This window comes from Cololabis saira, chromosome 2, assembly GCF_033807715.1.
Source record: "Cololabis saira isolate AMF1-May2022 chromosome 2, fColSai1.1, whole genome shotgun sequence".
NCBI lineage: Eukaryota > Metazoa > Chordata > Actinopteri > Beloniformes > Belonidae > Cololabis > Cololabis saira.
This window is the reverse complement of record NC_084588.1, coordinates 54,583,491-54,608,928: the sequence shown is the minus strand read 5'-3', so window position 1 is coordinate 54,608,928 and position 25,438 is coordinate 54,583,491. Positions and strand designations below refer to the sequence as shown.

General features: G+C 42.1%; 2 protein-coding genes across 2 annotated transcripts in view; both read left to right on the top strand.

The window, feature by feature from the left end:
- LOC133418390 (NACHT, LRR and PYD domains-containing protein 4-like) overlaps positions 1–25,438 on the top strand; it is a 398,000-nt gene that overhangs the window by 240,090 nt on the left and 132,472 nt on the right. The window lies entirely within an intron of this gene.
- LOC133418844 (collagen and calcium-binding EGF domain-containing protein 1-like) overlaps positions 1–25,438 on the top strand; it is a 78,426-nt gene that overhangs the window by 45,111 nt on the left and 7,877 nt on the right. The window contains exons 3-7 of the mRNA XM_061707717.1: positions 17,647–17,699; positions 21,470–21,604; positions 21,709–21,846; positions 24,524–24,681; positions 24,767–24,881. Of these exons, the coding sequence (XP_061563701.1) occupies positions 17,647–17,699; positions 21,470–21,604; positions 21,709–21,846; positions 24,524–24,681; positions 24,767–24,881 (599 nt within the window). The remainder of the gene's footprint in view (positions 1–17,646; positions 17,700–21,469; positions 21,605–21,708; positions 21,847–24,523; positions 24,682–24,766; positions 24,882–25,438) is intronic.

Here is a 25,438-nt window from a genome sequence, read left to right as displayed (position 1 = left end):
CCGAAGGAAAACATGTGGCTTCAAGACCGTGTTGCAGATGGAGGGGGGGGCGTCTGTGCTGCGATGCTGCTGCGATGCTGCTGCGAGGCTGCTGGCAGGTCCGTGATGAACGTTTGGACCGAGTCACCATTGACTACGTTTACATGCAGTCAAAATTCAGGTTATTGCTAATATTCCGGTTACTGAAACATTCAGAATATTCCGATTACAGCAGCTCCTCCTGGTCTTGGTTTCTCCGTGTTTAGAAGAACTTCCTGAAAAAAGGGAAAAAAGAGGAAAAAGGATGAAAAAATAGATGAAAAAAAGGAAAAAAAGATGAAAAAAGAGGGAAAAAAGAGATGAAAAAAGGAATATAAGAAAGAGGGAAAAAAGATGAAAAAGAGATGAAAAAAAAGGAAAAAAGAGGAAAAAAGATCAAAAAAGAGGAAGACAAAAAAAGAGGAAAAAATATGAAAAAAGAAGAAAAATGAAAAAAAGAGGAAAAAAGAGAAAAAAGATGAAAAAAGGGAAAAGGTGATGAAAAAAAGAAAAAAAAGGAAAAATGATAAAGAGGAAAAAAAGAAAGGAAAAAAGAGGAAAAAATATGAAAAAACAGAAAAAAAATCTCTTTGTTTAGAACAACTTCCTGGACTCAAAAGACCAGGATTCCTTGTGAACAGAGCATGTGCAGAAAACAGATTCCTGTTCCGTTTGATGGGGATATTCCGTTACGTTTACATGACCCAATATTCAGGTTTTAAAGGAGTAACCCAGGGGTCATATTTGGGTTTTTAAAAACCAGAATATGAGCAAATTCTGGTTATTCAAAGGGGTTATTGGTGTTTACATGGCCGTGTAACCGGGTTATTGATCATATTCAGGTTTTAAAAGGGTTATTGATGCTGGAAACACAGTCACTGATTCAAGCTGCTGGTCGGTGCCGGTAAACGAGCAATACAGTGTAACCGTGGTAACCGTTTAGTCTGGTAAGAATCCACTGTGCACTTTGGTGATCCGGTTTATAAAATAGGTATAATCGCTGAAACATGTCAGGTATTTCATAAAACGAAATTGTGGCAGGGTGGAGGAGCTGCAGCCACTCAGGCTGACGGGACACACCTGTGGCCCGTCAGCCTGAGTGACGTTTTCAGCTGCATTCTGCACTTTTACCACTAGATGTCACTTCCTCACACGTGATTTTCAAATAATAATGTATTTTGTCTCATAGAAGCTCATTATAATGTAATAATAAATAATAATAGATTTTATTTATAGAGCACTCTTCATTCAGGAAATCTCAGAGTGCTTACAAGATTAAAACGAGTTAAAACAAGTACATGAAAAGGTCAGTATCAATAATAATTTAATAACTCGAACAAACACGTCTTCCCCATTTACTCTCCTTAACAATGTCTGGTATATTGTATTTTTTGATTTTGTTTTACTGGTTTGTGAATCCGCTTTTGACTATCCAGTCCTTGTTAGAGGTTCTGGAAATGCTGCAGATGTTTGTGAATACATGTGTGGAAGTTTAGCAGATATATGAACAACTTAGACTGTTTAACTCAAAAACAAACAAACAGAAACAAAAAAATCTGAAGTCCTGATGGCTGCTAAAACCAGCAATAACACAGTTAAGATCTTAAAATAACCGATAAGATAGAATTGATTCCCTGAAAATACGCAAATATAAAACAGTAAAGACAGCTGGAATTAGAACATCTGCTCAGGAAGCTTCAGTCCATCTAAAAAAGAAACAAAATACATTTTCAACCCATCTGTGAATGTGCATGACGTAAACGGCAAGGTGCTACAACTCTAGCATTAATAGATATTGTGCATGATGTGAATCTGAAGTCGGCTCCAGCGGAGAGATGGATAAATATTCCTGGTCCTAATAAAGCAGGAACGTTGAGATCTCTGTCAGAAAAGTGTTGAGAGACCAGAATAATATTGCTCTTGATGGACACGGTAGACGCGTCAGGCAGGTTTCAGAAACAGCCGTGGGGCGGCGTGGGGCCAGGATCACGTCAGACAGACAAACACCGTCTCAACGACTCGTGAACATTCGGGAATGAAGAGTGAAATACTGGGCTGACGTTGGCCCCAACCTCTGCTGACACGCTTCAACTCCCCGGCTCACCGTGGTGGAGGATCCGGTGCACTGAACCCACGTGGAGCCCGGCGTGGAGCCCGGCAGGGGGGCCGGCGTGGGGGCCGGCGGGGAGGCCCGGCGGGGGGGCCCGGCGGGGGGGCCTGCAGGCGTCACGCACCGCTCCACTAATAAATCCTGAGTGACGTTAAAAGGTTGTGCCCGGCTGCTGGACGGCGGCCCAGCCCTCACACAGACTCACACACGCTCTTTCAGAAACCAACACGCCGTTAAAACCGGCCTTTTTCTACCTTAATGATGTGACTTTATTAGTCGGATTCAGAGCCAGGATAATACGCTGCGAGCCAGCGACATAACGCCATAACTCAGACAACTGTTGAACATAACAATAAAAGAATCATACGTGGAGGTCGTGTCCTGTCTGACCAGAGCTGGTAGTAACGAGTTACATTTACTCAGTTACATTTACTTGAGTAGGTTTTGGGAAATGTTGTACTTTTAGGAGTAGTTTTGAATCACTATACTTGTTACTTTTACTTGAGTTCAGATTTGTGAAGAAGAAACTGTTCCTCTTACTCTGCTACATTAGGCTACGTTGAGCTGTTACTTTTCTTTTATCCCTTTTATCCACGTACGCGTCAATCTCATGACATCACTGAGTGATTCTTTGGGAAAAATGTTTGTTTTTGCATGTTTTGTCACATTTACACAGACTCAAACACACACAGAGTTTCTATGAGTTCATGTTTGTTCTAGTTCTGCTGGTTAAAAAAGAAAAGTACAAAGGATGGAAATTCTGTGCTACTTGTGCTTACCGGTAATTTATTTTTTTATTCTTTTATTCTTTTATTTATTAAACTACTTGAATTTACTTTAAGATTATTTTAATTTAAGCTATTCTTTATTTTTTTATTAATTTTAATTTATTTTATGGATTTAATTTGCCTGATTGCCTGTTTGAATGTTTGTGTTAAAAAAATAAATCACAGTGTGCCCCACGGTATGTATATTAGGTCACCTGGGAGACATTCAAATAGAACCTAATTGGACACACCGGGTTCTCACTGCCTTATGTATCGCAAAGAAAACCATTCTAGTAAATTGGAAACAAAAATCCAGTTTATGTATCAATCATTTTAGGAATCTTTTATCAGATCATATTAGTAGTGAGATAATGTCTGCCTCCACTGAACAACACTCGGCTGAATTGCACTCTCTCTGGTCCCCGATTATTGGCTTCGTTACCCAGTGGGGGCGGGGGGGTGGTGATCTCGTAGCCCTTGGGGTTGGGGGTCGGCTTGGGGGGTCTGGGGCGCGGGCCTCCGGTGGCCCCTGGGGGGCGGTGGGTGGGGCCGCGGGGCCCTGTCCCTGGCCGGTGGGGGCCTTGGGGGCCTGTGGGGGGGGTTGCCTCATGGCGATGGGGGGGGTGGCTGGGGGGGCTCGGGCGGGGGGCTGTGGCTTGGGCATCTCCGGGTCTCCCGGGGGGGGCTGGGCCGTGGACGTGGGGGCCCCACTCGGAGGGCCCGGCCCTGCCTGGGTGGGGGGTGGCTGTCTGCGCTGGGGGGGCATTGCTGCCTTGGTCCTCCGTCGCTGGGCGGGGGCCAAGTGCCCCTGCGGATGTGGGGACTCCGTGACCCTCGGGGTGTCCGCCGGGGTGGCCCGCGGGGGGGTGGGGCCGGGTCCGGGGATCGGGCCTCCCCTGACCGGGGGGTGCGTGGGCGGGCGCGGCGGCGGGGTGGCACCATTCCCAGGTGTCTATGTCTTATGTTGTCAGTATGAATGGGAGGATGTTGGACCGTTTCCCCCTCCGTCTGGGGGCTCCGGCGGCGCCGGGGGCGCCCGTGGAGGTACAGTGGGGCCCTGGCCCCCGTCTACTGGATGGCCGGTGGGGGAGCGCGGGTGTCTTATCAGGGCCGGCTTTGCTGGTCCTGCCTCCTGGCTTCGGCCTCCGCTCCCCCTCCTTCCCCCCGTACACGATACATACGCACATAGGCGAGGGGCGGGGGGTCCGGGTCGTGGGGGGCACTGTCCCGCGTGGCCCGGCACTCACACTAGTATAGATATCGGATAGTTGAATGGGATGCCTGGGTCTGGGGCCCTCCGTTGTCGGGCCTGCACGGGTGTCGCCTTGTTGGGGGGTTCCCTCTCTCCGGGCCCGTCTCCGGTCCCCCCCGCTGCCTCCGCGGCGGGGCGCCCCTCTGGTCTTTGAGGGCCACTTTCGTGAGGGGCGGGTGCGCCTGCCTGCGTCGGCGGCCGGGGCGGCTCTGTCTCTCCGGGCAGGCTGGCCCCCTGCCGGGTGGGGGTCGTTGGCCCGGAGGGTGAGGGCCTCCTGGCCGCGTGTCCGGCCCGGACCGGGTGGCCGGGGATTGCCTGGGTCGCAGTCCGCCGCCGCGGGATCCCTGGCTGCTTCTTCCCGCGCCGTGGGGGCCCCGCCCGCGGGCCCCCTCGGCCGCCGCCGAGTATGTATGTGTACGCATATGTATGCGTATATATATGTATATATATTAAATATAGTAATAATGCACATATATATACTTTTGGTTTCTACCGTCATGGTATCAATCATTAATATGTGTGCAGACAAGGGAAAAAATAAATAAATAAATAAATCAGACGTTACTCAACAGTTACTCAGTACTTGAGTAGTTTTTTCACCAAGTACTTTTTTACTTTTACTCAAGTCATTATTTGGATGACTACTTTTTACAATCTACTTGAGTCATATTATTCTGAAGTAACAGTACTTTTACTTGAGTACAATTTTTGGCTCCTCTACCAGCTCTGTGTTTGACCAATGTAACCCCCGACAGGTCAACCCTCCCTCCATCCTCTCCTCCGTCCTCTCCTCCTCCGCCCAGCGTGGAGCTGCTCACACGGCCACGGAGCTGCCAGAGTGTGCAGTCAGTTCCATTAGCAGTAATTGCTGTTGTGCCGGTCCTGCTGTTATTTCCTGCTGTGACGGACAGGCGGGTGTGTGTCGCTGTTATTACCTGCTGTGACGGGTGTGTGTCGCTGTTATTTCCTGCTGTGATGGACAGGCGGGTGTGTGTCGCTGTTATTTGCGTCCACGGCACAAAAAGGACCTCGGAAAGACAGACGAGCTCAAAATCAGCTTCTGTCTGCACTGCAAAAACTCAAAATCTTAACAAGAATATTTGTCTTATTTCTAGTTAAAATGACTCATTTTTAGTCGAAAAAACTTAAAACACTTAAAACAAGACTCACCACTGGAAAAGACATCAATTTTCATCTGTTTCAAGTAGATTTTCACTTAAGATAAGTCCTGTCACAGTACATCCAAGTGATCGCCGCGACTTTGTGGCGCTCGAAACCCGGAGAATGTTGGGGGGGGCTGATAAGAGGGATGGGCCGAGGAAGGTGTTGAGATGAGGGGGGTGGTTATCAATAAGTGTGTGTGAGCGGTAAGTCCGTGAACTTCGCCCCAGAGCTGCTCCTCAGCCAATGTCCTTGATGTTATCAGACGGCTCGGTCAGTTCTGAAAACAGGTCCACAGATGTTCCTGAGAGGGGAGGGCTAGTGGGGGCAGAGTCACCTTGTTTACATTCCACCAGGGAGATTGTGACCAGAGCGATCGGCCAAAACCGCTCTGTCAAGGCCAGATTATAGAATCAACAATTATATTGCAAAACAGACAGACTCAGTAATCTTCCATCTGCCTTTAGTCTCTGGTTCATCAATGGCGACTCCAATCAGTGTGTGATCAATTCCCGCCAAGCCGAGCTTCCAACTTCTCCAGGGTCTTATCCATCTTGCTAATGAGCTCAAAGAAGCTGCTAGCCTGCGATTCTGTTCGAGAATCACATCCAGCTTGCAGTTTTGCTCCCCCAACGTTAAAGTCTGAGTGTTGATCGCCTTGCTTGTTCCTTCAGCCACGTCCGGCAGCTCTGAAAGAGCCATAACAGCTGTCGACGACTTACGCGTTTGTCGGTAGACCAGGAATCCCCCTCCGATCAGGAGAAATCCTGCTATCATAAATCCAATTATGAAGCATCTTCAACGTCCTCGACGGACAGAATCACCAAACACAACGGTTTCCAGTATTTGTAGGAATCCATTGTGTATCCAGCAAAAAATGTCCCATCGGGGCAGGAGGGCTCCCTTACCCCCTGACTTCTGGTCGCAAAAAATTTGGTCAATTTTGCTGAGAGACCAGTTAATCAATTCCATGATTGTAGAATTTCAGAGGAGTGAAAAAGAAGAGACTCTGAAGACGAGACAGGACAAAAGCAGCAGCAGGGCAGATAGATAAGGGAGAGGAGCAGAAAGCGTCCGCCTTTGTCGAGAGCCGGAAGAAGGTTGTTGTTGTTATGTTGTTAGATTTAACTACTATTTAATTAAATTTAGGCCAAAGATGAGTAGAAAAAAACCTCCTTTGATTCTTCCCGGTTTACATACGGGTTCTTTCATCTGCAGTGGTTTGTAAAATACTAAACCTACAGCAACATAAATGGGTCTTACTAATAAACAGACATCAAGACAGAGACTTACCCCTTTTCCACCAGACTGGTTCTGGTTCTGGTTCTGGTTCTGGTTCTGGTTCTGGTTCTGGTTCTGGGCCAGTGCTGAGTTTGGAACGGGGCTTTCTGTTTCCACGGGCAAAGAACTGGCTCCGGGCCAGAAGAACGGGTTCCAAGGTAGCACCAACTGTTTGCTGGACTAGAGGAAAGAACCGCTTACGTAAGCGGAGGGGGAGGGAGTTATTAAGACCAACGGCAATAGCAAGACAGACATTTTCAGATAAGAATGAATCTGGATGCAGCAAAGCATCATGGGTCTGAGGTAGGAATGGGTGATATTTTACCGTTCACGATAAACTGTCAAAAAAAATTCCCCACAGTAAGAATTTGTATCTCGCGGTAAAAATGATAAACTCCTGTTGATGACGTTTTTGTGTAAAACTGATTTAAGGTTCTGTGTTAAAGGTTCTGTGTTAAATAAAGAAAACTCAAATATCCTATCTCAAAAAATTAGAATATTCTGGGAATCTTAATCTTAAGCTGTAAACCATAATCAGCAATATTAAAATAATAAAAGGCTTGCAATATTTCAGTTGATTTGTAATGAATCCAGAATGGATGACATTTTTGTTTTTTTTAATTGCATCACAGAAAATAAAGAACTTTATCACAATGTTCTAGTTTTCTGAGACAGTCCTGTAATGTACAAAAACACAAACTCAAAAACTAAAGTTCAACCTGAGGAGAACCGTTGTACTTTAGGTTAAGCATAAATCATTTTGGGGAATAATTAACCATCGTTACATATGATGGAGCAGCTTTAAGTTTATATCAGCCTCTTGTCTTTGACAGTTTTCCTGCTGCTTCTGTCAGTCGTTACGCTCTAATACTAATACATTACGCTCTAATACTAATACGTTACGCTCTAATACTAATACGTTACGCTCTAATACTAATACGTTACGCTCTAATACTCATACGTTACGCTCTAATACTAATACGTTACGCTCTAATACTAATACGTTACGCTCTAATACTAATACGTTACGCTCTAATACTAATACGTTACGCTCTAATACTCATACGTTACGCTCTAATACTAATACGTTACGCTCTAATACTAATATGTTACGCTCTAATACTAATACGTTACGCTCTAATACTCATACGTTACGCTATAATACTAATACGTTACGCTCTAATACTAATACGTTACGCTCTAATACTCATACGTTACGCTCTAATACTAATACATTACGCTCTAATACTAATACGTTACGCTCTAATACTAATACGTTACGCTCTAATACTCATACGTTACGCTCTAATACTAATATGTTACGCTCTAATACTAATACGTTACGCTCTAATACTAATACGTTACGCATTAATACTAATACGTTACGCTCTAATACTAATACGTTACGCTCTAATACTAATACGTTACGCTCTAATACTAATATGTTACGCTCTAATGCTAATACGTTACGCTCTAATACTAATACGTTACGCTCTAATACTAATATGTTACGCATTAATACTAATACGTTACGCTCTAATACGTTACGCTCTAATACTAATACGTTCCGCTCTAATACTAATACGTTACGCTCTAATACGTTACGCTCTAATACTAAAACGTTACGCTCTAATACTAATACGTTACGCTCTAATACTAATACGTTACGCTCTAATATTAATATGTTACGCTATAATATTAATACGTTACGCTCTAATACTAATACGTTACGCTCTAATACTAATACGTTACGCTCTAATACTAATACGTTACGCTCTAATACGTTACGCTCTAATACTAATACGTTACGCTCTAATACGTTACGCTCTAATACTAATACGTTACGCTTTAATACTAATACGTTACGCTCTAATACTAATACGTTACGCTTTAATATTAATACGTTACGCTCTAAAACGTTACGCTCTAATACGTTACGCTCTAATACTAATACGTTACGCTCTAATACGTTACGCTCTAATACTAATACGTTACGCTCTAATACTAATACGTTACGCTCTAATACTAATACGTTACGCTCTAATACTAATACGTTACGCTCTAATACTAATACGTTACGCTCTAATACTAATACGTTACGCTCTAATACGTTACGCTCTAATACTAATACGTTACGCTCTAATACGTTACGCTCTAATACTAATACCGTAGATGACCATTTAGTAGCCCGGGCGTTTAATATGCTAAATCCACTTGGACCCCAGGCGTTTATAAGAACCAGGCGGGTATTTGCACCAGGCTACAATTTATTTTTGCAATGAGCAGCACCAGACCATTACTTACAAAGAACATATGAGATCACCATAGTACCACTGGAACTAAAATTGTACACACTGTACACAACACAACACCTCACGACGAGCTCCCGATCACAAATCGTGAGCTCGCAAGAAAATCCAGCGTGTTTGAAATCCTGGTCTCTCCTCGTGAAGGAATCACAGCTGAAGCAGCTGCGACCTGATTTGACTCATCCTTTCACAGAGAGCATGCGCAATCTCTGATGTTACGTCAAAAACTATTATTTGTAGTTTAAGTTTTGCAAATTCACATTACAAATCATGTTTTAATAGCAAAAAAAAAGAGCGCATTTCCACGTACGGTGCGGGTCGCCGCGTACCCTACGCCGTAGGCTCTGCGTTGGTGTAACGCGGAACCATAAATCAGCCTTACGGCGTACCCTGCACCGTAGGCTCTGCGTTGTTGTAACGCGGAACCATAAATCAGCCTTACGGCGTACCCTGCACCGTAGGCTCTGCGTTGTTGTAACGCGGAACCATAAATCAGCCTTCAGTGTGTGCGCTGTCTGCTGAACTCTTTTTTCTCTTCTCATTTTGCTGGGACGCCGGGTTCCTCCACCGAGACACAACTTTTGCGGTACGCGTTCTTTGTTGTGTCTAAAAATGATTCGCAGTGCACACACCCAATCAGAAACGGTACAGATATTTTGGGATTTTAATATATAAAAAAATAAAATTAAAAATAATAAAGAATCCCCTCGCCGCTTCACTCCACTCACATGCTCTGATATACAAAGACAGTTTGTCTGTGTAACGGCGACACACGGAGCTGATCAGAGCAGTATGAACGATACTGTACACAATACAATGCAAATACACTGTTATTACCAGGTTATTACCGGTAGTCGCCCGGGCGTTTAATTGAACCGGCGTTTATTATGCCAAATGGGCTCGGACCCCCGGCGGCTATTAGAGCACAGGCGCGTATTTGCGCGCCGGCGACTATTTGGTCATCTACGGTACGTTACGCTCTAATACTAATATGTTACGCTATAATATTAATACGTTACGCTCTAATACTAATACGTTACGCTCTAGTACTAATACGTTACGCTCTAATACTAATATTTTACGCTATAATATTAATACGTTACGCTCTAATACTAATACGTTACGCTCTAGTACTAATACGTTACGCTCTAATACTAATATTTTACGCTATAATATTAATACGTTACGCTCTAATACTAATACGTTACGCTCTAATACTGATACGTTACGCTCTAATACTAATACGTTACGCTCTAATACTAATACGTTACGCTCTAATACTAATACGTTACGCTCTAATACTAATACGTTACGCTCTAATACTAATATGTTACGCTCTAATACTAATACGTTACGCTCTAATACTAATATGTTACGCTCTAATACTAATACGTTACGCTCTAATACTAATATGTTACGCTCTAATACTAATACCTGCTCCTGAGGCGGCTCCGTTTTTGCAACATTACCATCAGAAGCAGAGAGGAAACTCAGCTGTAGCATCCAGACCAACATCCACCGGGACTAGGGTTTCCACCTTTCAGAAATAAAAATAAGGGACGCCCCGATTTCAGCAGCGCAGGCGCCAAAAAAAGGGACAAAACTTCTAAACTGCATAGAAATGTGTTTATTTTATATGAAAAAAACAAAATGCTTTGATTTAAAGTTTAAAGTGCTTTAATAGCAGTGAACTTGCATGACTGTACAGACAGCAACCATACTAGCAACTGAACTAGCCTCCTATGCTAGCAGCTGAACTAGCCTGCTATGCTAGCAGCTGAACTAGCCTCCTGTACGTCCACATCAGCCCAGATGTAGAATAAGCTACAGGTAGAATATGGTGTAAAAGTTAATTTATTTCAATAATTCAACTAGAATATGGTGTAAAAGTAAATTTATTTCAATAATTCAACTACAATATGGTGTCAAAGTTAATTTATTTCAATAATTCAACTAGAATATGGTGTAAAAGTTAATTTATTTCAATAATTCAACTAGAATATGGTGTAAAAGTTAATTTATTTCAATAATTCAACTAGAATATGGTGCAAAAGTTAATTTATTTCAATAATTCAACTAGAATATGGTGTAAAAGTTAATTTATTTCAATAATTCAACTTAAAAAGTGAAACTAATATATTACATAGTCTCATTACATGTAAAGCAAGATATTTTAAGCCTTTATTTGTTATAATTTTGATTATTGAATTGTTTATTGATTTCATAAAATATTCAAATTTTTTTAGATTTTTTTATTCAGGTTTTCATAAACTGTGAGTCATAATCATCAAAATTATATAAAATAAGGCTTGAAATATCTCACTATGAATGTAGTGGGAAATAATATATTTGTTTCACCTTTAGTTGAATTTACTGAAACGAATTAAGTTTAGCAATATATTCAAATTTTCCAACCTTCACCTGTGGATTATTATATTATCAATAAATAACAGAGCAAACCAACACATGTTGCTGTCTTTAATATATTCTGTTTCCTTTATTTTGTTAATTATTGTTAGTTCGTTGTTCATGTGTGCGAGTGTGACAGACGTGCATGGGACAATTGTGAAATACGGAATAAACTGCGTTCCGTATTAGTTCAATACGGAACGCAACTTTTAATTCCCAATTACGTAACAATTCCGTATTTCAAGGGACGGGTGGCGACGCTGACCGGGAAACCCACAGACACACAGGACACTAAATGAGGAAAAGTGAGAGTAAATATAAAAGTTCTTCCAGCTCAAAAGTAGAAACTGATACGACTGGACAGGAAAGTGGATCTGTCGTCCCCGTCGTGACTGAAACCACGTGTGAGCATCGGGCCATATCTCCTCGTGGTTTTATCGAAACAATAACACGCAGCCGTTTCAAAGGAAACTTCAGAAACATGTGCCACTTTCACTCTGAGCTCTGAGCTCTGAGCTGTCGTCAGAAAAACAGCCTGTTTATAAAAGCAGGATTTCCTCATCAGCAGCAGATCAACTCTAATCTTTAAGCTAAACAAACGTTTTCGTTGCCCGTCGTGCAAACGTGTGAAGGGGAGAGGGTTCTCGTGGCCGGACCGGCATCTGCAACGCGTTAGCCACAAGATCAGCTGGCTGATTGATGGATGGATCGACTGACCGATTGAATGAGTGACGATCTTAATCTGCCCCCCCAGTGGCGTCAATTCAGTGGAAGCTAAGGTATGGCAAGGTTACGAGTCACAGAAGTCTGCTATGTAGCTGATCTGTGTGGTCAAGAAAATTGGAACTTTTTCAAATGCAGTCTCGCTCACTGCAAAAACTAAAACTCTTACCAGGAATATTTGTCTTATTTCTAGTTAAAATGTCTCATTTTAGTCAAAAAATCTCATTACACTCAAAACAAGAGTCATTACCAGAAAAATAACTTGTTATTTGACCATTTTCACCTGTTTCAAGTAAATATTCACTTGAAATAAGTAGAAAAATCTGCCAGTGGAGCAAGATTTATCTTCTCATTACAAGAAAAACAATCTTGTTCCACTGGCAGATTTTTCTACTTATTTTAAGTGAAAATCTACTTGAAACAGGTGAAAATGGTTGTTTTTGAGTCTTGTCTTAAATGTAATGAGATTTTTAAAAAAAATGAGACTAAAAATGAGACATTTTAACTAGAAATAAGACAAATATTCTTAGATAGATTTTGAGTTTTTGCTGTGTGTAATAACTAGTGAAATCGATCATGTTGTTCTTATTTGCATTTGTAGTTATTCCATAAATGTATTTAAAAAAACAAACATTTACATTTAACCCTTGAAGCAAAGGTGTTAACACTATGTGGCGGCTGCCGTACCTTGCCATACCCAATTGACGCTCCTGTGCCCCCCTCCCCCCGGCTCCTCGGCCGGCCTTCCCCCCCTCTCACCGCTAAGAGCTGCAGGTTAAACCTGCTCTCATCTGGATCTCATCAGTTCAGGCTCCGTGTTTTATAGCTTATTTTTCATTCACAAGAAGAAGACGGGGGAGTGGGGGTTTGGGGGGTTTGGGGGGGTCGTAGTGATTTAGGGTCACGCTGCACGGAGGCTGGAGCAGAATAAAAGCACCGTGCCGTCTTGAGGGGCCGTGAGCGAGGCAGCGTGCTAAATCCCCCTCCGGTAACAGCGTGCTAAATCCCCCTCCGGTAACAGCGTGCTAAATCCCCCTCGGGTAACAGCGTGCTAAATCCCCCTCCGGTAACAGCGTGCTAAATCCCCCTCCGCTAACAGCGTGCTAAATCCCCTCCGGTAACAGCGTGCTAAATCCCCCTCCGCTAACAGCGTGCTAAATCCCCTCCGGTAACAGCGTGCTAAATCCCCTCCGGTAACAGCGTGCTAAATCCCCCTCCGGTAACAGCGTGCTAAATCCCCTCCGCTAACAGCGTGCTAAATCCCCTCCGGTAACAGCGTGCTAAATCCCCCTCCGCTAACAGCGTGCTAAATCCCCCTCCGGTAACAGCGTGCTAAATCCCCCTCCGCTAACGGCGTGCTAAATCCCCTCCGGTAACAGCGTGCTAAATCCCCTCCGGTAACAGCGTGCTAAATCCCCTCCGGTAACAGCGTGCTAAATCCCCCTCCGGTAACAGCGTGCTAAATCCCCCTCCGGTAACAGCGTGCTAAATCCCCTCCGGTAACAGCATGCTAAATCCCCTCCGGTAACAGCGTGCTAAATCCCCTCCGGTAACAGCGTGCTAAATCCCCCTCCGGTAACAGCGTGCTAAATCCCCTCCGCTAACAGCGTGCTAAATCCCCTCTGGTAACAGCGTGCTAAATCCCCCTCCGGTAACAGCGTGCTAAATCCCCCTCCGGTAACAGCGTGCTAAATCCCCCTCCGGTAACAGCGTGCTAAATCCCCCTCCGGTAACAGCGTGCTAAATCCCCTCCGGTAACAGCGTGCTAAATCCCCCTCCGGTAACAGCGTGCTAAATCCCCCTCCGGTAACAGCGTGCTAAATCCCCCTCCGGTAACGGCGTGCTAAATCCCCTCCGGTAACAGCGTGCTAAATCCCCTCCGGTAACAGCGTGCTAAATCCCCCTCCGGTAACAGCGTGCTAAATCCCCCTCCGGTAACAGCGTGCTAAATCCCCCTCCGGTAACAGCGTGCTAAATCCCCTCCGGTAACAGCGTGCTAAATCCCCCTCCGGTAACAGCGTGCTAAATCCCCTACGGTAACAGCGTGCTAAATCCCCTCCGGTAACAGCGTGCTAAATCCCCTTCGGTAACAGCGTGCTAAATCCCCCTCCGGTAACAGCGTGCTAAATCCCCCTCCGGTAACAGCGTGCTAAATCCCCTCCGGTAACAGCGTGCTAAATCCCCTCCGGTAACAGCGTGCTAAATCCCCTCCGGTAACAGCGTGCTAAATCCCCCTCCGGTAACAGCGTGCTAAATCCCCTCCGCTAACAGCGTGCTAAATCCCCTCCGGTAACAGCGTGCTAAATCCCCCTCCGCTAACAGCGTGCTAAATCCCCCTCCGGTAACAGCGTGCTAAATCCCCTCCGGTAACAGCGTGCTAAATCCCCTCCGGTAACAGCATGCTAAATCCCCTCCAGTAACAGCGTGCTAAATCCCCCTCCGGTAACAGCGTGCTAAATCCCCTCCGGTAACAGCGTGCTAAATCCCCCTCCGCTAACAGCGTGCTAAATCCCCCCCCCCCCCCGGTAACAGCGTGCTAAATCCCCCTCCGGTAACAGCATGCTAAATCCCCCTCCGGTAACAGCGTGCTAAATCCCCTCCGGTAACAGCGTGCTAAATCCCCCTCCGGTAACAGCATGCTAAATCCCCCTCCGGTAACAGCGTGCTAAATCCCCTCCGGTAACAGCGTGCTAAATCCCCCTCCGGTAACAGCATGCTAAATCCCCCTCCGGTAACAGCGTGCTAAATCCCCTCCGGTAACAGCGTGCTAAATCCCCCTCCGGTAACAGCGTGCTAAATCCCCTCCGGTAACAGCGAGCCGTTTCTAGGGAAGGAGCTGGACGCACACGTGGGACGTTTCCCATGTTTCCCATGTTCCCCGTGTTGCCAGTTCTGAGCTGTTTCCTGTCAGTCTTCGTCCTGACCGTAATGTCTGCAACATGTGGGGAACTGGATGAAAGTCACTTCCAAACACCACAAATCAATTGAGAGAGAAATCTGTTTCCACAGAATCGTTGCACAACGCTGCATTTGAAAAACAACCGGAAACGGGGAGACTGCAAATCCATCAGAAAGATTTCAGCGTTTACGTGATGGTTAATAGTTTACTTGTTTGGTCAAAGCTCAAGTAGGACTGAATTCTAACAGCTGCTTTGCTTTACGGTGACGTGAACATGCGTGGACGGATATGAACCGGTCTGAGGGCCGGAGAGACGATCAGCAGACTGTTCTGCTTAAAACAGCTCAAATATTCATCAACTGGGATCAAATTGAATGAATGAATGAATGAATGGTTTATTTTGGATAGAATACATTGAGACATTTACATGTTCATTTCACAAATAAAATAAAAGGTAAATAGAAATGTCCGAAAAAGGAGTAGGCTGAAGCCGAGGGCTTATTATAACCTATCCTTTATATCATTCACACAATATGGCATCCGGTGGACGATAATACACAAATAAGAAAAGAAATATATAAAAAGGAAACAAAGAGAAACTGTCATTGCATTATAAAAAAGAAATACCAATAATGCAAAAAGGGGTATATAGTGGTGCTATTTTCATGTTAATCTATAATAGGCTATACCAACATAATTAACAGATTTCTTTATAACTGTTTATCGTTTTATATTTGAAAATTTTTTTGAAAACATAAATTGAGCTACATATTCTTAAATCCTTATCACAGCAATTCCACAATCTGACACTGAAATAAGGAGAGAGGTTCACAAATATGACGTTTCCAGTGTTACAATCCTGAATGCAGACTGAGCCGACCGCTGAGTGGGCCGGGGGGACCGGGGGGGGCCGTGGGGTCCGGGGGGGGATACATGCTTCCCTGCCCGTCGCCGCCGCTGCTCCGTCTGGTCTGCAGGTCAGCGCGTCCAGCTGCAAACATTCCTCCACGGCCACGGCTGCCACACGTGGTGGGATGTTGTTGGTTGTTGGCAGGCTAGTTGTTGCTCTGCAAAAACTCAACATCTTAACAAGAATATTTGTCTTATTTCTACTTAAAATGTCTCATTTTTAGTCAAAGAAATCTCATTACACTTAAAAACAAGACTCATCACTGGAAAAAACAACAATTTTCACCTGTTTCAAGTAGATTTTAACTTAAAATAAGTAGAAAAATCTGCCAGTGGAACAAGATATTTTTGCTTGTAATAAGAAGATAAATCTTGTCCCACTGGCAGATTTTTCTACTTATTTCAAGTGAAAATTTATTTGAAACAGGTGAAAATTGTCAAATAAGTTATTTTTCTGGCAATGACTCTTGTTTTAAGTGTAATGAGATTTTCTGACTAAAAATGAGACATTTTAACTAGAAATAAGACAAATATTCCTGGAGTTTTTGCAGTCAGGTGCTGCAGTTTCAGGAAAGTGCACGGTTTTTCAGTGGTGGAAAACGCTTCTTTGAGGCCGATATTTATATTCAATACCTCCCTTTTTAGGCATATGCTGTTCTCTTAGCCGGGACTGGTTTCAGAGTGAGTTTCCTTCCTACGTTACTGCAGATCTGCAGCTGCAGCGGTTGCTCTGTCGGGGAGGGCTGGGGTCATTTCAGAACATCCTCATGTTCCTGAAGTCAGTTTGAGATTAACTGAGCACAACTCAGGTTAGCTGGTACAAAGTGTTGCAGGGAAATACGGTCCAAATCACCCCCCCTGAAATAAAAACGGTCCAAATCATCCCCCCTGAAATAAAAACGGTCCAAATCATCCCCCCTGAAATAAAAACGGTCCAAATCATCCCCCCCTGAAATAAAAACAGTCCAAATCATCCCCCCCTGAAATAAAAACGGTCCAAATCATCCCCCCCTGAAATAAAAACGGTCCAAATCATCCCCCCTGTAAAACTGTCATCCCTCCTTTCCATCCCTTATGTCATTTCATCAATGAATGTGGTTTTACTGCTATTTCAACATTTAGAGTCATCACCAGAAAAATAACACCAGAAAAATAACTTACTTGACAATTTTCACCTGTTTCAAGTAAATTTTCACTTGAAATAAGTAGGAAAATCTGCCAGTGGAACAAGATTTATCTTCTCATTACAAGCAAAAAAATCTTGTCCCACTGGCAGATTTTTCTACTTATTTCAAGTGAAAATCTACTTGAAACTTGATTTTTCCAGTGATGAGTCTTGTTTTAAGTGTAATGAGATTTTTTTACTAAAATGAGACATTTTAACTAGAAATAAGACAAATATTCTTGTTAAGATTGTGAGTTTCTGCAGTGATCCATGTTACTTATCCTGTGAAGGACAGAGTCATATTGATAAGTTCAGAAAAGTGTTTTTTATTGTTGTGTTTTGATGTATTTGATGTAAGCCCAGTGGATATTTAAAGCTTACAGAAGGCTGCATTTAACTGCTGCTATGTCATTCCTGCAGTATTTCTGCAGCTGTTTTGGTCACTGCTATTATTTGTAATATATTATATTATTTGTAATCAGCACAAATGATCTGTCCCCATATGATAAAATCCACCACCCCCCTGATTTATTTTACAACTTGAGTACTGGGTATAGATGATGGATAGATGGATTCTTATAGCCTGATGATGTGAAAATAGTTGTTGATCTCACTGTTTTGTCTGTTTGTTTCTTTTCTACAGGAGGAAATGCTGTGAAGGATTCCGGTTTGTGATGGGCCAGTGTATTCCTGAAAGTAGGTCATTCTTATGTGTCTCCTTCCTATAACTGTTTACAGGTTGTGATTTTAAATGTATTGAATGTTTAACTCCCTGGATTATACCAACTTCAGTTAAGGTTTCTGTGTTAAACGTGCAGGTATTTCCTTCGACAGAAATGCTGGGGTTTCTGTGCAGAGACCTGCAGTCGCCGCTAGAGGGCGCTGCTGCCGCCGCCAGTTCATGCGTTTGGGCAGAAAATACCAGTTATTTCTAAATCAATGACACACTTGTTCAAAGTGATGAGAATACATTTTTCTGCTGTTTCAGTTAGTACATGATGTCTCTCAAGCTTAAATCTGGACAGTTTTCTCAGAAGAAAGTGAAGTTCTTGTGCTGTTGAGACTAAAAATATGGTTTTACCTTCTATATAGAAAAAAGAAATAGAAATAGAAAGCCTTTATTATCATTATACAGGTACATTACAGGTATATCTGTAATTACATTCAGGCCGCCTGGATTTATTTTGATTTTCTGGCTGTAGAATTGTCAAAAGTGCAAAGAATCAGTGCTCCTCTCCATTCTTTTCCTAAGATAACTTCAACTTTCAATATCTGGCAGTTAATCAATATTACTGTGTGTTCTGTTTAAGAATCTCTGGATGCCTTTTACTCGCTGGGGGTTTAAATAAGGCTGGAATTAGATATAATGTCTGTAGAAGGTGATTTAATGCCTCCTCGGGATTCAAAACAGTAAACAAACATAATGAAAAACCATAAGTTTATCATATATGTATATATATATATATATATATATATATATATATATATATATATATATATATATATATATATATATATATATATATATATATATTTAATAGACATATTTAATTTAATAGACATATATTATATATATATTTTATATATGAAATATATATATATATATATATATATATTTACTGTCTTCATCTGCAAAGGCGTTGATGATGCACGACTAGTTTGGCTTGCAGGGACAGTAAAGCCTTTTTATTTCCAGCTTAGTGTTGGCCGGTTCCTGCACCGCACTCATATCTCCACTTATCGCTACACTCACATCACGGACGGCTCCCGTAAAGCCAGAGAGGAACTACAGAAAACTAACTAGTAACTACAGAAAAACAGCCACTTAAGGCAGTGCTTGGACCATGGATGTATTATAGAAACTGGATTGGAGACTAAAAATGGCCGCCCATTCATTTCAATGCATTCTGCTCAGCCAGCGCATAAGCCGAAAAAATCTCTGACTTCCGGGTTTACTTCCGCATACAGCGGCCCATAGAGCATGCTCAGTTGAGTCACCTCCCATGATGCTCTGGGGCCTCCCATCATGCCCCGGGGCAATGACGCGAGTATTAATATAATATGTATTAATATAATATCTTAATTAATGTATATTATTACATGTATAGCATTACATATATTATTAATGTATTAATATAATATAATTATATAATATATATTAATATAAAACATCCGTGGAATGCACGGACACGGCTGTGACGTCAGCCGTGACGTCACAGCCGTGACGTCACGCCCAGAAAGAGACTTTTCTTTGACTTTTCTGGCCGTTATAAAACATTTTTGATGGATATAAAGTCCATGACTTAAAAATATAGAATACAAAGATTAGTAATTGCCGGGGATTACAGCTGGAGGTTCCTGTGAACAGTTTTAGAGGCTTCTCTTTTACTATTGCGGTCTATGGGAAAAAAGCTTTCTGGGCCGCATGGGATTTTTGGTTGCAGTACCGCGGCTGGCCACTGGAAAAAATCGGCGCGCCTTCTGAGTGCCAGACCCGGGGGCTGTGTTGGACCTGGAGCCACTTCCTGCAGCGAGGTGTCAGGAAAATAAAAGCAACGTTCAGTGTTCAGTACAGATGTCTCCAGTTGACCATTTGTATCCCAAACACAAAATAACACAAAACATACACAAAACATATACATATAAAAAGATATACAAGTCGTACCTGCATACAAGCCACATCCACTCTAGTTAAAAAAAAAAAAATATATATATATATATATATATATATATATATATATATATATATATATATATATATATATATATATATATATATATATATATATATATATATATATATATATATATATATTAGGGTTGTCCCGATCAGGATTTTTTAGCTCCCGATCCGATCCCGATCACTTGAGTTTGAGTATCTGCCGATCCCGATTTTTCCCGATCCGATCACTTTTTTTGGCTCCCGATACATTTCCGATACTTTTTCCCAATCAGATACATTTTGGCAAAGAATTAAGTAAAAAAGTAAAGTAAAAAAAAGTAAAGTAAATTAAGTAAAAAACTGTATTGTCCATTCTCTCCAACATGGACATATTTTTGTTTTTTCACTGACTGCATCATTGGATCAAAACAAAGATTATCAGCTCTGGTGCCACAAAATGTAGAAACATGAAATTGTAAACTAAAACAAAAAGTTCAGAATAGTAAAATAACAAAAATAAATCAATTTCACTTCAAAAGGAGGTAGTTTACTTACGAGGTTTAAAAGATGAATGACATCCAGTCAAACTCACAATCAATAAGAAAATGAAAATACATTTTGGCTTAACCGTAGTGCAGAATTCTCAACAGCATGAAATGAATAGCAGCAGATATTCATTGTGGCTGTTATAGTTTTCTGTCACTGTGTTGTGCTGATGTCACGCAGAGCGTAGGAACCAATTGTGGTTGTTCAGACACGGACCCTTTAGACCGTAACACCAGCCTGCAAAATAGCAGTCCGTCATCCCTGTGTGGTTACCGAGTCAATAAAGTGGACCAAAAGATGATTTACGAGTGACGGATAATCATTTACATAACACTACAGTCACTTTTCTCCGACAGCTTTTCTTTGTTTTTAAAACTTTCAGACCGTTTATCTGAGCGTAGCCTAGCTGCTGTTAGCTCTCTGTTAGCCACGCTTCCTTCCCCACCAGCACAAACGATTCTTCAGCCGCCGGCGCTGCCCAAAATCTTACAATAAACACACATCAACTGTCTGTATTGTTAAATGCAATTATAAAATGATTAAATAATTAATATATGTTAAAACATAGGCACAGAGCAATAAGCAAACAAATAAGACGAACTGGCTTGGAGCTGCTGGAGCCGCTCTGAGCTGCAGCTGGGGCTCAGAGCAGAGCCGCCCGGCTCTTCTGGCCGCTGCGCCGACTCCGCGCTCCCAGCGCTACCGGGTCGCGGAGTCGGAAACCAGCCGGCCGAGCCATAACAGTATGTCCCGATACTTTTTTGGCCGATCCCGATCTTTTGAAAATGACGTGATCGGGCCCGATCGATCGGCCACCCGATCGGCCACCCGATCGATCGGGACAACACTAATATATATAATGGATATATATATATATATATATATATATATATATATATATATATATATATATATATATATATATATATATATATATATATATATATATATACATATATATATATATATATATATATATATATATATATATGTATATATATATAAATATATATTTTTTTTTTTAACTAGAGGGGATGTGGCTTGTATGCAGGTACGACTTGTATATCTTTTTTTTATTATTTTTTTAAAAATAGAGCGGATGCGGCTTATATGCAGGTGCGGCTTGTAGTCCAGAAAATATGGTAAATAAAATGTATTATTATTATTAGTAGTAAACAGTGTCACCTGTTACCTGTGGATGTTTGTGAGTGGGAGAGGTGATGATGAAGCTGTTGGACACGTTTCTCTCTTCCTGCAGGCGTGGACGTGTGCGCCGCGTCGCCCTGCGAGCAGCAGTGCACCGATAACTTTGGCCGAGTCATCTGCACGTGTTACCCCGGCTACCGCTTCGACAGAGAGAGACACCGCACCCACAAATCTCCGTACTGCCTGGGTCAGTCAGCGCCGTCTTTACTCTCTCTCACTCACGTCAGCCTCCGTCCTGCATCCTCAGAGTGATGATACCGTGACATCCTCCCTGTTTCTGGTCCGACACAGACATGGACGAGTGCGAGGCCTCCGGCAGCGCCGCCTGCGACCACGAATGTGTGAACACGGTCGGCAGCTTCGAGTGCCGCTGCCGCGGCGGCTACATGCTGGCGCCGGACGAACGCTCCTGTATCCCCGTGCACAACTGTAAGTTTCTGTCTTCTGCTCAGACTAGTGATGCACCGAAATGAAAATTTGTGGCCGAAACCGAAACCGAAAATAATAATAAACACTTGGCCGAATACCGAACAATACCGAACATGGTTCTTCGCAGTTTTTCATTTATTTTGCCAATTTTTTTACCATTGCATAAATCAAATAAATTTGATTTAGGCATGCTTTTAAAAGAAAAAAATCGTTTACAAAATTACAAGGTAGAAAATATTTGTTGAACATAAAAAACTGAACATTTTTTAATTTCCCAGCATTTCTTAAATATTCCAGCAGACATTATACCAGCAAAGAACAATAACTTAAAATAAATAAACAAGCAAAATACATTTTTTGGCCATCTTTGAGCTTACGTTAGGCTTAACTGACTGAACATTGTAACATAGGCCTTAAAACAATAAAAATGCATTAAAGCGCTCAGGGTTTTTTATCATTTCAAATGATAAATCAAACTTGTAGTGCTGAAAGACTTTGCAGATGTGCCCCCTCTAGATATTTGAGCAGAACATTCATTGCAAACAGCCATTCTTGTATTATTCTTTGCCACTCTAAAATACTTCCACACTGCTGACATGTTTGCACCACTTCACTCCACGCTCTTCCACGTTTGATTTCCTCATCTAAACCTGGAATAGATTGATTTATGTTGTTTTGTTTCCACCTGCTGGTGAATGTTGGTAAAATTCTTATGTGGTTAGTTTTTGGTTGGCCAACTATTTATGTGGTGCGCAACAGTTACGGAGCGGCCAGTCTATTTCCTTATTTTACAACGCCGTTATTAATTGTTCGGTTTTTTTCCCACTTATTCCACCGAACACCGAAAGTGTTTTTTTGCCATTTTCGGCCGAACAATTTCGGTTACCGAACAATCGGTGCATCACTAGCTCAGACGTGCTGATATCCTCACTGAAACGGACTTCATTCAGACGGGACGGCTGGAGGAAGGGTTGGGTGTTTATTCAACGTTCATGTTGCATCAAACAGGACGAGCGAGTGTAACTTTCTAGAAATGACAAAACTAGGGATGCCCCGATACTGGTATCGGTATCAGGGCCGATACTGCCCTCATATACTCGTACTCGCAAGAAGTCTCCGATACCACGCACCGATACTTCATTGTTGTTGTAGTTACTGGTTAGCGCCGCTAGGGGGAGATGTTCCCCGGGTCAGTGTGCAGCTGTGGCAGCAGCTGTTCCATGTTTCAGTCAATTCTATCTTCCTTAATGATACAAACTGGACGGTTGAGTATTACCCTTACTTATATATATATAAGTAAGGGTAATTTAAGTAAGTAAGTTATAATATACAAGGCTTACAACAATTTACTTCCGGGCTGCATACAGGAACTGTTCAAGCCAAGAGAGGGCAAGCACGACCTCAGGGGAACTGCAATGTTTGACACAACAACAGTTAGAACAAACGCAAAGGGCAGATGTATATCTGTTTTAGGAGTAAAACTGTGGAACTCATTAGAAAATGACCTTAAACTAGCAAATTCAATAAAAGCATACAAGATATTATTCAAAGCAAAGGTAATGGACACATATATAGAAACACAATAAGCAAACAAAGAAGAATGCACACATGCACGAGATAAAATGACAACTTACATTTGTTTTGCCGGTTTCCTGCATCTTTTCACTTTCTGTTTTCAGAGCTATCATTATTATTATTATTAAATTATTGCTATTATTATTATTATTATTATTATTATTATTATTATTATTATTATTATTATTATTATTATTATTATTATTATTATTATTATTATTATTATTATTCTGTGTAGACTTATGATACTTCATTTGTTTTTGTTTTTTTTTGTATATTCTATTCTGTTAAAAGGTGGGCAAGATAAGCTTTATGCTTCAAGCCCAGACCTTTTCGGTCAAATAATCACGATGTTGACCAGAGAAAAACCTGTGTTTTCTTGTTTGTGGATTTTTGTTTGTGATTGACCGAAATAAATATTTACTACTACTACTACTACTACTCACAGGGAACTTTATTAAACACTCCACGAAACTCACAGTACAACATAAACAATCCCATTGTTACATTCCGGTTAGCCGGTTAGCCGCGTTAGCCGGTTAGCCGTCTTGCTTCTGTCGTCTTCCCTTATTTTGAAATACGTCCACCCTGCTGACGTCCTGCTTACATTAATTGTCGCTATCTCGCCTGAAACAGCACCATGGATATATTAACCGTAACAATGGGATTGTTTATGGTCTTCTTCTTCTCTGTTTTATTGGCGGATTGCAACCAACTTTAAGGTGCATACCGCCCCCTACTGTACAAGAGTGTGTAACATCAGTTCATTTAGCCTGATTTTAAATTCTATTTGATTGTTTATGTTGTTTCACACGGACGGCTTTAGCTGATGAACCTGCGATGAGACTAAAGCGCGGAGGAAAGCCCGGCCGGCTGAGTTTTGTTTAAAATTGAACTTCTGTTGCAAATAAAACCTGTCTTCCAATTCATTGCATTTTTCATTGCATCTTTAGCCTAGTTATTTTTGTGGTAGAAGTATCGTATCGGTACTCGGTATCGGCGAGTACACAAATTAAAATACTCGTACTCGGTGTGAAGAAAATGGTATCGGGGCATCCCTAGACAAAACGATTCATTCACTTGTTCATTTCCTTCCGTCCAGTGAGCTCGTCGGGGAAGTCTGACACGTTGATGAGCGCCGGCTCCTGCTCCTTCACCTGCCAGGACTTCACCAACATGAAGAACAGCCTGCTGCAGCTGAAGCTGCGTCTGGGGAACACGCACTCGCCCAACCAGGTAACGCTTTCATCGCCCAACCAGGTAACGCTTCACTCCAGAGCCACGGAACCAAGGAACCAGCAGAACTGGGCTTGTTTTATTCACATGACCTCCCGTGACCTTGCAGGTACCTGGTCTGGCCAACAGCAGTGATAAACCGTCCCTGGGAAGGTCGGGGAAAAGTCCCGACAGCCCGTGTCTCCCGGGGTTACCTGGCTCCCCGGGGGCTCCTGGGGTCCCAGGTGAAGTACAACTAGTCCTATTTTCCTTTCAATTTCTACAATCTGATTAGTTTCTACATCGTCAATCACATCCTTCATTCTGTCACTTTCTTTTTAATTTATTTTTATTTATTTATTCAGCACAATATAAAAAAACAGAACAAGTAACATATAAATGTAAAAGAGAGATGTGTAATGTGCTCGGCTGAGGCAAAAGCCTTTTGTTTTGCCAATTGTTCAAATCTTTATAATTATAATCTACAATTACCAGGTAATATTATGGAAACAACACACTCTTTCTTTTACAGTCCAGTTTCACTTTAATTACTGGGTAAATATCAGGTAATTATTTCTGTACTTAATGAGGAAGTACCAGGTAATATTATGGAAACAACACACGCTTTCTTTTACAGTCCAGTTTCACTTTAATTACTGAATAAAACCAGGTAAAAATGTCTGTACTTATTGGGTAAATACTTAGGAAATAGAATTACTGGGCAAGTAACTACAAGGTAAGTACCTGGATTACCAGGTAAAACATGGTAACTATCAGGTTAATTACAAGGTCAATAGAGTCA